Below are 13,697 nucleotides of genomic sequence, written 5' to 3' on the forward strand. Positions count from 1 at the left end.
CCTCTTCCAACCATTACTAATATTACACAAGAATACACTGCAATTTATGAGATCTCACTAAAGCAGAAAATTCTGGATAGTAGTTTGAACACTACATAGCTTAGCAAATTAAAAAATTAGTAACAGCAAATAAGTTTTAGCCATTAACTATTATGTATGTGTTAGTCACTCAGTCGAGTCTGACTCTCTGCAACCCCATGAACTGTAGCCTGTCAAGCTCCTCTGTCCATGAATTTTCCAAAAAGAGTACTGGAATGAGTTGCCATTCCCTTCTCCAGGGTATCTTCCCAATCCAGAGATTGAACCTGGGTCTCCCACATTGCAGGCAGATTCTTAACCATCTGAGCCACCAGGGAAGCCCCCATTAGCAAAAGGAAACAGAGACCTAAAGCAAAATGTTTACAAAAGGATTTCATACATTTACACTATGGGCAAAGCTTTTTCCTTTTTGGTTCCTTGGGCGGTATCCTTTCATTTGAGAAACTAGTGCAGGCACCAAAGAGTATTTCCTGGATTTTTCCCACAAAGCAGGTTTCAGGTAATTCTAAGTACAGAACTGATTATGAAGATGTCAGCTGACATTAATGCAACAGGAAAAATCTTCCCACTGGACCAAAGGAATGAAAAAATGTGGCACAATCTTTTTTTTTTTAACTGAAAAAATAATTCAGATTACAGTATTAACAACGTGCGGATAATAGTAAACAAAGGCAGTAACCCTCATTCTCAAATTAGGGTTACGATCTAGAAGTTACTATTTTAAGTATAATTCGAAATTCATAATCCATTCTCCCCCAACAGAATGATGATTCTCCCCCAACTATGATGATTAAGCTCCTAAAGCAAAGTACTCAAAGTGTTAGTCGCTCAGTTGTGTTCAACTCTATATAACCGAGAGCTGTTGAATTGCAGCCCTCCAGGCTCCTCTGTCCATGGAATTCTCCAGGCAAGAATACAGGAGTGGGCAGCCATTCCCTTCTCCAGGGGAATCTTCCCAGTCTGGGTCTCCAGCATTGCAGGCAGACTTTTTACTGTCTGAGCCATCAGGGAAGCCCCTGGTAACCAACAGCAGCTACTAATTTCTTTCTTTTTTTTTTTTTTTTTTGTAAATAAAAAAAGTCTCTCTATTTATGCCAGTTTAATCTATTCTACAATATTATGAATACATTCCTAACAGTATGGTCTCATCAAGATCAAAACAGACACAGACTTTGAAGACAGTAAAGCAGAAACTCCCAAGTTACCTGTAAATTTTAAAGTTTCTATATAGGCAGAGAACAGATCTAATACACTACAGAAAAAGCCACCCACCTAATACAACCGGACAAGCAGAGGGCAGGACAGAGGGAGAAACAACAACTGCTACCCACCTGCTCAAGCATCGAGGACCTAGTCACACATACTAGTCATTTGTAGCTGGTCTACTTCCTCTGCTGGAATAGGTATACATAATGTTAAAGGGTTTATAAAGTTCATTCCACTATAAAATTAGCTGTCAGAGAGCCAAATACAAGGAATGTATTTATCCAAACTTACAGGGAACAGACATGTGGTGTCCTTCAGCAGGATTCACTGTTCTATACCAAGTTTAAATTTATAACATTTCTTTCCAAAAGCAACAGAAATTTTATATACTATCAAATAATCTCAATTTCCAAGCCTAAAATGGCAGAATACTGCTCTCAACACTGAAGTTGCTTACTATATCAAGCCGAGAAAATAAAGATATCTCACACAAACCATGTTCAAAAAGGACAGTGGAAAAAAAACACTGATCACAGTGAATGGAAAACTGATAAAGACAGGATTTGTTTTTTAAAAAATTGCATAGATTTCTGATTTCACAATTTACCCAAATTTTCAGATCCATGATCTCATCTGATTTTCACACCAACTCTATGAGGAAGGCAGGTAAATTACTATTACTCCCATTTTACCCATGAGGAAACAGATTTAAGTACTATACCACACTCAAAGATACAAGGCAACTACAAAGTGGTAAAAAGTTCTCCTCTATCTTAGGAATGGTATGATGTATTTGAAAGAGCAAGATGTTAAAAAGAAAAAAAGGGCAAACAGATTCAAGAGCTACTCTTGGGTTCTGCTGTAAGGAAGAGGGGGAAACGGGACAGCAGACAAATGTGGAGACAAGGGAGGGTTTTATTAAAACAAGGACACGGTTTAGAAAGCTCTAGAAATGGAAAAATCAATGATGAAGAAAAGGAGAACTGATGGAGTGATGTCCTTTATAAATGAGAGTTTAGGATGTTGTGGGAAAGTGAAGGAACTAGCCTTAGATAGCACTATCCACAAAACAAAGCTATCTCCACAATAAAGAGAGGCTGTCGGGTAGGGAACTCTGCTAGGATCTTGAGTAAGTTCTGTCCTGACAGTTTCTATGTTCTCAATAAAATCTCAGATCTAGGGTCAACTGAAAATAAAGAGTGGAGATGACATGAAATGTGCCTATGACACCAGAAAAATGAATTGACTAGTAAAATGTGCAACTGCCAGTACGAAGGGCTTGACGATAATAATTGTTCAGGAATTTGAGACAAGGAGCCCATGCGTCGTTTCCAGTAGCACAGGGGCAAGCACAAGCACAGACTTAATCATATCTGGGGTTTTTCAAACAAGAACAATGGAGTGAGAGTGGGGCCGTGCTGTTCAGCACTGTCACCAAGCATACCGTGTATTATCTCAAACTCACACAAGCTTCAAACAATCCTGAGACGTCAGTATTTCTGTGGCTGTACTCTCAACTTTACTGATGAGGAAACAGGCACAAAACTGGGTAACTTGCCAAAGATCACATCACATGGCAAGTGCTATGGCCAGGACTGAAAGCTAGGCAGCCTGGCTCAAGAGACATGCTACACTTGACCCTTGCAAGGGAGTCATTATAACCACTGGCGCTATTTTAGCTGGGCAAAAGTGGAAGCCCAGAGGGGAGGGCCAGAGAAAAGCAGTATGGATCAAATGGATTGTAAGTCTCATAAGAACTGGAAACAGAGGAAAGTTAAAGTGAGATACCAAAAACAGATTACTGTGGACAAGAGGAAGAGCTCCAGTTACTTGCTGTGATAAGAGCTAGTTACCACTCCTGGGTCTGAATAAATGAGTTAAGTAGAAGGAAAGCTCACTAGATGTGCAATTAATGAATGGAGATCAGACTGTGGGCAAGACTATCATTCGAAGACAGTGAAACTACCAAGGCCATTGACTGTGACCCCAGGCAAGTTACTAATCATGCTGGTCTCCAACTCTTCTTTTTAAAACACACATCATTACATATTTTTCACAATTCTGGTTTGGATTTTTTTTTTTAACAATGCCCACCACAGGCTATGACACTCAGAATTACTGTGATTGTTTTCACATGTCTCCCATGCATTCCTCAATTCACTGAAACCTAACTTCTGGCCCCACTGCTTCAAGCAGACTACTCACCCGGTCACTTATGACCTCCAAGTTGCCAAAACCAGAAGTCATGTTCCTTGTTTTCATCTTACTTTTTTGCAAGTAGCAGATACACTTGACCCTCTCCTTGTCTTTGAAACTTTTCTCTTCTCTTGGATTCTTCTTTCTTCAAAGGCTGCTCCTTGACTGCCTGAACTTTTCACTATTCAGTCTTCACATGGTATATACAATACCCCAGGTTTCAGCCCTAAGCCCCATTCCTTTCCATTCTCACCAAAGTTCCTCAATTCTAGTAGCATATAAGGGATAATTTAGGCACTTGGGCTCAATTTCATCAAGAACGGGCACTGAAAAAGGTTGAGGCAAGATGATCTCATCCATTCCCATGGACTGAGGTCAAACATACATGTGGCTTGTCACGTCTCTGCTGCTGTTGCTAAGTCGCTTCAGTCACGTCTGACTCTGTGCGAGCCCACAGACGGCAGCCCACCAGGCTCCCCCGTCCCTGGGATTCTCCAGGCAAGAGCACTGGAGTGGGTTGCCATTTCCTTCTCCAACGCATGAAAGTGAAAAGTAAAAGTGAAGTTGCTCAGTCGTGTCCGACTCTTAGCGACCCCATGGACTGCAGCCCACCAGGCTCCTCCGTCCACGGGATTTTCCAGGCAACAGTACTGGAGTGGGCTGCCATTGCCTTCTCCGTGTCATGTCTCTAAGCCCAGGCAAATTTCCCTCTGGAGTTGAAATTCATAGCAAATCTTGCCATTTCCACCTGAATGTTTAGTAGGCGTCTTAAATGTAAGTCTTTGAGTTCCCACCCCAATCCCTAAACCTGCTCCTCTCCCAACCCTCTATGTCTCAGCAAAGAACATGGTGTTCACACAAGTTATATAACTAAAACCTATACTTAATCTTTGATTTCTCAACCTCCCCCACTACAACCCATCATCAGCTCTACCCTTCCAACCATATCACAAATCCCTCCAACTCCAATCTCTACTCTTACTTCCCTGGTCAAAACTTCAACTCCTGAAACTGTTGTGCAAGCCTCACTGCTCTTCATACTATCTGTTCTCCAGACAGCAAAGTAACCTTTCCAAATCATAAAAGAAATATTTTTTCTGCTCTGCTTAAAAGCCCCCAAAGGCTTCCTATTTTACAATGAAAATCTCCAGCTTATTACAAAGCCCTACAGGCCCTGGCCTCTTGCCTAACTCTAATCCCTCACCTCTCTTTCCCTTCACCTACTAGAACAACAAAACAGGCCTTTTTTGATTCCCACCTACTTTCTGATTCCCTCACCTACAAAACAGGCCTTTTTTAATTCCCAAAGCACACCCCTGAAAGACTTTCCCTAAAGAAAACACTCTCCCCATCTCTGAGCGCTTATTATTCAGATCTCAGTTTAAATGTCACCTTATTTAGAAAGGGCTTCTGTGACCAGTCAATTTAAAAGTAGCCACCTAGTCATGCACTATCACATTACCTCACCCTATTTCAATTCTCTACATAACTCTTACCATTATCTGGTTTTGAAAACTTGTTTTTAACTGATTTATCCCACTGTAACGTACGCACCATGACAGCAGAACCTGATGTTTTTAGTTAGTATTCAACCAATGTTAAACAAATTAACATGCAAAGATTGAGGGATCACTGACTTGGCAATTCATCAAAAAATGTATTTAGTTCATTCAAAAGATCTTTACCAAATTCTTGTTGCTGTTGTTTAGTCTCTAAGTCATACCTGACTCTTTGAAACTCAATGGACTGTAGGCTCCTCTGTCCATGGAATTTCCCAGGCAAGGATACTGAAAGGGGTTGCCATTTCCTTCTCCAGGGGATCTTCCCGGCCCAGGGATCGAATCCACATCAGCTTCACGGGCAGATGGATTCTCCACCACTAAGCCACCGGGAAAGCTCCCTTAAATGCTTCCTGTGTGCTAAGCACAGAGACAGCAAAGGTCCGATTCAAGCCTGCCAGGTTCCCCAGGTACTTCCAGTATTCTGTTTTACCAAAATACCTTAGTTTCACCTCTGTGATATAGCATTTTAATACGTTAACTACTTAAAGGTTTTAATAATCTAGGAAACTTTCATAATAAGGCACCAACTCCAGCACAACTCTATTATAATACAATCAGTCACGATGGGAACAATGTCCTAAAAAATGATAGCTAGTAAATCCTATATACAAAACTAGTACTCAAACAGTATTTTGCAGCACAAATGTATCACAAAGTGAGATAGGTCTTTGCAGATTACTATACAGAACATCAAATACACTGTCTATACTAATTAAAACTACTGTACTTTAGCAACTGTCTTATCAAAAACTTCCAACGTATACACTTTGCTTTGTTGTGACTTATGTAGTATTTCAGCTTGTGCATTTAATGTCTCACCTCCAACTTACTGTTGTTTTTCCCCCAGTTATAAGAGGGGATGAATTATTATTGTAATAACAATAAAGACTTTTGTAATGGTTAACACTAAACGCAGTGCAAGGTAACGGTCAAGTAAATGGTACAAAATGGCAATGTTAAGAAAGTTTCACTGGTTTAAAAAAAAAAAACAGGCAGGGGAGGACTTTCAACATTCAAAAACTAAAGCAAATATGAACATCTTAAAAACAAATCCTCCTGCTTTTTCTACTGTGTCCGTCTCCTACGCTATAGCCACCAACTGAGCTAAGACTACATAAATACGTCTCCCCAAAAGCCCCAGACCATGTCTCCTGTGTCCCTGCATTCCTCTGGTTCTGCCAGTCAAAGCTTACTGAACATTTACTTGTTGAGCAAATGAATCACTCCCATGATTCCTCTTATCTCTTGGTCCTCTTTCACTCATTTTTGCTCCTACTCCTCTCAAGCTCACAAGAGTTTCTACACCAGCCATTTCAAGTTACTTAAGTAATTTAAGGTTCCTTAGTTACTTCTAGGTAAAAAAAATCAAACCTCTGAGTGGCCAACATAGAGGTTTCAGAGACCAAAATCTGTTCATTTTATGTGAATCTCCCTAAAAGTCTCACTAAAATCCCATTTTTCCCCCTTTATTTTAGATTTATTTTCCTAATATCCTTGGCTATCTAGTTTTCACAAACAGGATACTTACAGTCTGCCGATAATTATATAATTTTCATTGCTTCTTTTCTTACTGGAATGCTCTCAAATACAGTATTAAAAATAAACGTTAATTTAAAAATCACTATAAAGATGCAATTAAAATAGCTCTAATGTTTTCCCCACTTCTGAAATTTAAGTCCATTAAAGTAAAAACCCACAAGTCATTTTAAAGTAAATGTTCCAGAATATCCTGATTAAATGTTTTCATTTCTTGCCCCAGACTAACAATGTTAGGTTTTACATTTATATAAACAGCAGCACAATTATACTTGGACAAACAGCAACAAAAAACTGAAGTAGCAACTCTGTAAGCTTTCTGAAAATCTACCTCCAGAAGTATATGTTTATAATTCATATAAATAAACTGGAAAATAGCAACATAGCTAATTATCTATACAAACACAAATAGTAACATAGCTAATTATCTATACAAACACAATATTGGCTCTAAGATAATGAATGCGTAAAATGCCTAAAGAGCAACACAAATCTAGTAGAACATAAATATTTCAGTGGAGCTGTAGAAAGTCACTGCATATCTTCAATAAACCCAGAAATATAAAACACACACACACACAAACCCCAAACCTTCAGGTTTCAATAATTCTGGAACTAATTGTGAATACCAGTTGGTTAAGTTCCTGCAGCACCAACATTACAAAAAACTAAAGTCAATAGCTATTTTTCGGAAAATTTTGGCTGAAAACATTACACAGCTGCATTTTCACTTCCATCCTTTAACTTATAAGTACAAAATAAGCAGTACTATTCAGTAATAGCAATCCACAGGTGTTGTCAATTTTGAGGGCACTGAATTTCTCATTGAAGCTTGGTATCTCTTGCACCTTTTAAGAATTTATCATGTTATTTACACATATAATTAAGTGCCTTGAACTAAAACCATTTTCTGCCACAATTTCAAAAAGCTTGGGAACTACATTTTTAAAATGAAAATTCAAGATGTAGAAAACTTCCTCACTCAAAGGTACCCATTGATTAATAATGGATTCCATTTACTGACCACCAATTAAATACTATTTAATCTTCACATCTTTGTAAAACAGGTACATAGCAAATTAAGTTAGAGCCGAAAATGGGAGCTCAGGTTTATTTAATTAACCAACACCAAGTAGTCCTGTATGGATGTGAGAGTTGGACTATAAAGAAAGCTGAGCCCAGAAGAATTGATGCTTTTGAAGTGTGGTGTTGGAGAAGATTCTTTAGAGTCCCTTGGACTGCAAGGAGATCCAACCAGTCCATCCTAAAGGAAATCAGTCCTGAATATCAGTGGATGGACTGATGCTGAAGCTCAAACTCCAATGCTTGGCCACCTGAAGTGAAGAAATGACTCACTGGAAAAGACCCTGATGCTGGGAAAGATTGAAGGCAGGAGGAGAAGGGGAAAACAGAGGATGAGATGGTTGGATGGCATCACCGACTCAACGGACATGAGTTTAAATAAGTAAGCTCTGGACAGGGAGGCCTGGCATGCTGCGGTCCACAGGGTCGCAAAGAGTAGGAAACGACTAAGCGACTGAACTGAAGATCCCCGACATCCACCAAAACTGAATCAATTATTTTGAAAAATACAGACGGGCAGAAAGTTGCTGCTGTAAATACAGCACTGTGACAACCTCAAAGGTGTACAGACTCACACTTCCAGAACACAAGAAGTAAGTTTACACTGAATGGCAATTTTTAGATCTTGGCATAAAGTTGTACTGATTTCAACACAGTGGCTTTTTGCAGTCACAAATACAGAGGATGACATGAGAATTTAACAGGTGAAGTTAAGAGTCGTTCAAGAGTTTACAGAAGAGAGTCAGAGTTTTTATTTTCTTTATTTCTCCTCTGAAAGGCTATTATTTGGGGGTTGGGTGCAGACTTCCGATCCTACAATTTCAAGGCTTCTAACACAGGGAACTTGCTAATCTGGAGTTAAGTTTTCGCCTGGATTTATTGGAAGGGCTCTAATGCAACAACCTTCACCACCAAAAAGGCCTCGAAGTGCAATCTACGTATGGGTGTGGGCTGGGTGGCGGGAGAACTGCTGCGAAACGATTCAAGATTTATGCAAATAAAATGGTCACCAATTCTGCGGGGAAGAGGGCAAAAAAGGCATTTTCACCACCCCTCGCACTCACACTCTGCAGCTGACGGAACCTGATACCATTTTATTTAAGGCTCATTATCTCCAGTTACCACCTCCAAGACCTCAGCGCCTAACCAGGTCCACGCAGGGATAGTGGCGACGCCTACCTCTCCCTCCCTAACCTGTGCACCCACACCCCGGAGCGCAGCTCGACCGCCCAGGCCACCCTGACCTCCCCTCCCCCTCTGGCCCCTCCACCGAGAGCGCCCAGGCCGAGGCCTCCGGTGCCCCGCTAACGCGTGCTTCACGCCATATGCCACTCGGGCTTCGGTGTCCGACCACTGCTTCCCCGCACTCCTGCCACAAAGCCCACAGCCCACCCTGAAGGTCCAGTGGGCCGCACGCTGCCGGGTCCCTGGCCCTACCCGCGCCTGGAACCCGCAGGCCTCATAAGCGCCCGGGTCCCTAGACCCCCCGCTCGCCATGCCCTCTCGGGTGCACCGCGGCTCTACCCGCTCAGGCTGCGCTCGAAGCTGAGGTCGGGGCCCCGCACGCGGTCCCGCCGCGCCACCCCCAGCCCAGGCCCCCCCGGCCCCTCGCGCGGACCGCCCCCGCTCCGTGCCGGGCCCAGCGCGCCCCGCCGCACTCACCGTCTCGTCGGGGTCGATGTCGATCTTGAAGGTCTGCTGCTGGAGGGTCTTCAGGGTGACCAGCATGGTGCCGTCGCGCAGCTCGGCTGCCGGGCCTGCTCCGGGTGCTGGCCGCTGGGCGGGGTCTGTGGCCTGGCGGGGCCCCGGGGTCGCCCGCGCTCCTCGCGCACTCGGGAGGAAGGCGGTGGGGGTGGGGGCTTGTCACATTCGCCCTGCAGAGCGGCCTCTCCCCCAGCCCTGGCTCCCGGCCGCGCCGCTGCCTCCGCGACTGCGGCCTTCCTCGCGAGCTCGGGCCGCCGTGCTTCCTCACGCGCCCGGTTACCAGCCACTGGGTCTGTAAGAAGCGCGAGGGGCTCTGCGAGAGCAGCAGAGAATCCGCTAGCTCACCACAGGCTGGTGGCCGCCATCATCGTGACTCGCCGAGACGCGCCCTCCCCCCACCACCCTAAAAACCTGGGGGGGATGGGGCCGGGACGGCGGAGCGCGCAGGCGTAGGGTGCGGCGAGGCTGTGCGCAGGCGCAGGCAAGAACTCCGCCCCGGAATTGGGGCGGGGCGGATTGCCGCTCTGGAATGTCAGCCGCCGGGATGGCGCGTGCGCAGGCGCAGTCAGTGCGCGTCTCGTGGGGGCGCTCCGGGCTTCCTCGTCGCGTCTGTTTCTGGGGCCTTCTCCCGCCCGCTGTCGCTCCGCCTACGTGCAGACTCCGCCCGGTTGCCTGAGTTGCGCAATCCGTAGCCGGGGAAGCGCTACGTGGAGACAGGACAGAGTGGCTGGCGAGCCTTGGAACTGGGGAACTAGAGGGCGGTAGGTCGGGGTGAGGTTTAAGTGAAAGGGTTGCGGGCAACCAGCGTAGAGGGCCAGCGCTTGCAGGGCGCTTGCTGTGTGGCTGAAGCCTTGTGCTGGGATTCATTTACCCTGAGAACACTGACTTAAGCGCTAGACCACGTTAGTGGACCTTGCGCCTAAATATAAGATCAAGTAATATCACTTCCCCAGGCAGATCTGTCCAATGGCACCTCATCTCATGAGTAAAAGTCAAAGTTCTTAGAGCTGGGTACACAGCCCCTACCTCTTACATCTTATTCTCTCGGCTTGCACTAGACGTTGTTGGTGGATGTTCAGCAAATGCTCTCAACCTGAGAGTCTACCTTCACCCTTGCTGTTTCCGCTTCGAGTCCACTTTTCCTCTATACCTGGGTGGCTCGACTTCTCACTTCCTTCCAATCTTTGCTCGGATGTCGCCTTCTCAGGGAGATCGACTCTGGATACCCGACTTAAAACAGCAACTTCCCTAGTTCCCTTACCCTGCTGTGTTTTCTATAGCACTTCAGTTCAGTCGCTCAGTCGTGTCCGACTCTCTGCGACCCCATGGACTGCAGCGCGCCAGGCTTCCCTGTCCATCACCAACTCCCGGAGCTTACTCAAACTCAACTCTATCGGGTCGGTGATGCCATCCAACCATCTCATCCTCTGTCGTCCCATTAATACATATGTATTGGGTTTATCATCTTTCTCCCTTCAGTAAATCACAGGCAAGCTGCACAGAGATTTTGTGTTGGGTGATGCACCCCTAGCACGAAGAAACATGCCTGGCGTGTGATGCAGGCACAATAAATATTTTTGGAATCCATGAATGTGCGCTCGGTTTCTCATCAGTAAAATGGGAATAGTAATAGCACTCAATTTCATTGATTATTGGAGGGGAGTGTTGAATAATGTATGTAAAATCTTTGTACCAGGAACGCACAGAGTTAGCAGCCCATAAGTAGGTAGCTATTTGTAGTATGCCCATTTCAGATAAGAAAACTGAAGTAAAGAGATGATGAGTAAGGTACCTGGAGTCACCCTCCTGCAGGTCCAGAATCTGAATCCAAGCAGAATGACTCCAAAGTCCATGCTTCTAGGTGCGTGGCATTCATCTCTCTTAATTACGTACCTTTCTGCACATTTAGGGGCTTCCCTGATAGCTCAGGCGGTAAAGAATCCGCCTGCAATGCGGGAGACCAAGGTTCGATTCCTGGGTCGGTAAGATCCCCTGGAGAAGGGATAGGCTACCCACTCCATTATTCTTGGACTTTCTTTCTGGCTCAGCTGGTAAAGAATCCGCCGACAATGCAGGAGCCTTGGGTTCGGCTGCACATTTAACTTAAAGTAATTCAAATGCCAAGATACAGTTAGGTCACTAGCAGTATAACTAATTGCAAATTACTCCCACTGTACCAGCATCCTCACTGATAAAATGTCACTGCTTGGTTTTCTGTGGATTCTAGGAGCTCAGGTCTAATTCTTCCATGGAACTTTGAGTGACCAACCTCCCTCTCCACTAACCTGTAGTCCTGTTCAGACCACACATCTCCCTGTATTGTAATTCAGCATCTAACCCTCCACCCTCTGTCTTTCCCTATATCTATTGTTAGTCAGAGGGTGATCTCATCTTATCTCTTGTTTTGAAATACCTCTCTCCTGGACTTTGCCCCTTAGCTTTCGTTAGCTGATTGCCTGCGGAGTATCTTTTTAAAAAATATTTGTGTATTTAGCTGTGCTGGTTCTTAGCTGCGGCACATGGATCTTTGGTTGCAGTGCACAGGCTTAGTTGCCCCATAGCATGTGGGATATAAGTTTCCCAGATCAGAGATGGAACTCGCCCCCTCATTTGCAAGGCAGTTTCTTAACCACTGGACCACCAGAGAAGTCCCAACACAGTATCTTGACTTGAAATATAATTAGCCTCTGAGACTTAACATGGCCAAACAGAACCATTGACCCCTTCTGGGCCTCTCTTCCCCCTGAATCCTGTTCTCCCAGTTTCCCCCGATCATAGTTTGTGGCACCGCCATCTACCCACATGCTTAAACCAAAAGACTAGTCATTGTGCCTGATAAGTCTCTTCCCTCTCTTCTTTCCGGCACCAGTCACCACATCTAATCCATTATCACATCCTACCAACTTTCTTCTCCAAGTTATGTCCCTAAGTCAGCCATTTCTCACCATTTCAACTTTTAAAACCCTAGGCTAGTCCATCAGTATCTTTCATTTCAGTTCATCTTTCCAAAAGACGTGACCTACTCTTTATGACCCCATGGACTGCAGCGTGCCAGCCTTCCCTGTCCATCACCAACTCCTGGAGCTTGCTCAAACTTGTTCCATCCAACCGTCTCATCCTCTGCTGTCCTCTTCTCCTCCTGCTCTCAACCTTTCCCAGCATCAGGGTCTTTTCAACATCTTTCACCTGCCTGCAAAGTGGTCTCTCGGCTTCTACTCTTTTTCAACCTCCTCAGCAGTCAGAGTGGTCTTTTTCAGATACAAATCCTGTCACATCTATTCTTAATACCTAATTATACTTGAGAATAAAATTCAAACTTCTTACCTGACCTTGCAAATTTACCTGACCTTGAACATTTCATGCAAAAATGGGCTCAAGAAAGGACAGAAATGCTATGGACCTAACAGAAGCAGAAGATATTAAGAAGAGGTGGCAAGAATACACAGAAGAACTGTACAAAAAAGATCTTCATGATCCAAATAATCATGATGGTGTGATCACTCACCTAGAGCCAGATATCCTGGAATGTGAAGTCAAGTGGGCCTTAGGAAGCATCACTACGAACAAAGCTAGTGGAAGTGATGGAATTCCAGTTGAGCTCTTTCAAATCCTAAAAGGTGATGCTGTGAAAGTGCTGCACTCTATGCCAGCAAATTTGGAAAACTCAGCAGTGGCCACAGGACTGGAAAAGGTCAGTTTTCATTCCAATCCCAAAGAAAGGCAATGCCAAAGAATGCTCAAACTACCACACAATTGCACTCATCTCACACACTAGTAAAGTACTGCTCAAAATTCTCCAAGCCAGGCTTCAGCAATACGTGAACCATGAAATTCCAGATGTTTAAGCTGGATTTAGAAAAGGCAGAGGACCAGAGATCAAATTGCCAACATCCGCTGGATCATCAAAAAAGCAAGAGAGATCCAGAAAAACATCTATTTCTGCTTTATTGACTATGCCAAAGCCTTTGACTCTGTGGATCACAATAAACTGTGGAAAATTCTGAAAGAGATGGGAATACCAGACGACCTGACCTGCCTCTTGAGAAATCTGTATGCAAGTCAGGAAGCAACAGTTAGAACTGGACATGGAACAACAGACTGGTTCCAAATAGGAAAAGGAGTACGTCAAGGCTGTATATTCACCCTGCTTATTTAACTTGTATGCAGACTACATCATGAGAAATGCTGGGCTGGATGAAGCATAAGCTGGAATCAAGATTGCTGGGAGAAATATCAATAACCTCAGATATGCAGATGACACCACCCTTACGGCAGAAAGTGAAGAAGAACTAAAAAGCCTCTTGATGAAAGTGAAAGAGGAAAGTGAAAAAGTTGGCTTAAAACTAACATTCAGAAAACAAAGTTCATGGC

The 13,697-nt window shown here is 44.2% G+C and overlaps 1 protein-coding gene across 1 annotated transcript in view; it reads right to left on the bottom strand.

Annotated features, from left to right (window-relative positions):
- RAD23B (RAD23 homolog B, nucleotide excision repair protein) overlaps nt 1-9,966 on the bottom strand; it is a 43,509-nt gene extending 33,543 nt beyond the window's left edge. Inside the window, exon 1 of the mRNA XM_069573875.1 lies at nt 9,285-9,966. Within this exon, the coding sequence (XP_069429976.1) occupies nt 9,285-9,350 (66 nt within the window). The 5' untranslated portion in view covers nt 9,351-9,966. The remainder of the gene's footprint in view (nt 1-9,284) is intronic.
- Nucleotides 9,967-13,697: the final 3,731 nt, after the last annotated feature.

This window comes from Ovis canadensis, chromosome 2 (genome assembly GCF_042477335.2).
Source record: "Ovis canadensis isolate MfBH-ARS-UI-01 breed Bighorn chromosome 2, ARS-UI_OviCan_v2, whole genome shotgun sequence".
In the NCBI taxonomy this organism is placed as follows: domain Eukaryota; kingdom Metazoa; phylum Chordata; class Mammalia; order Artiodactyla; family Bovidae; genus Ovis; species Ovis canadensis.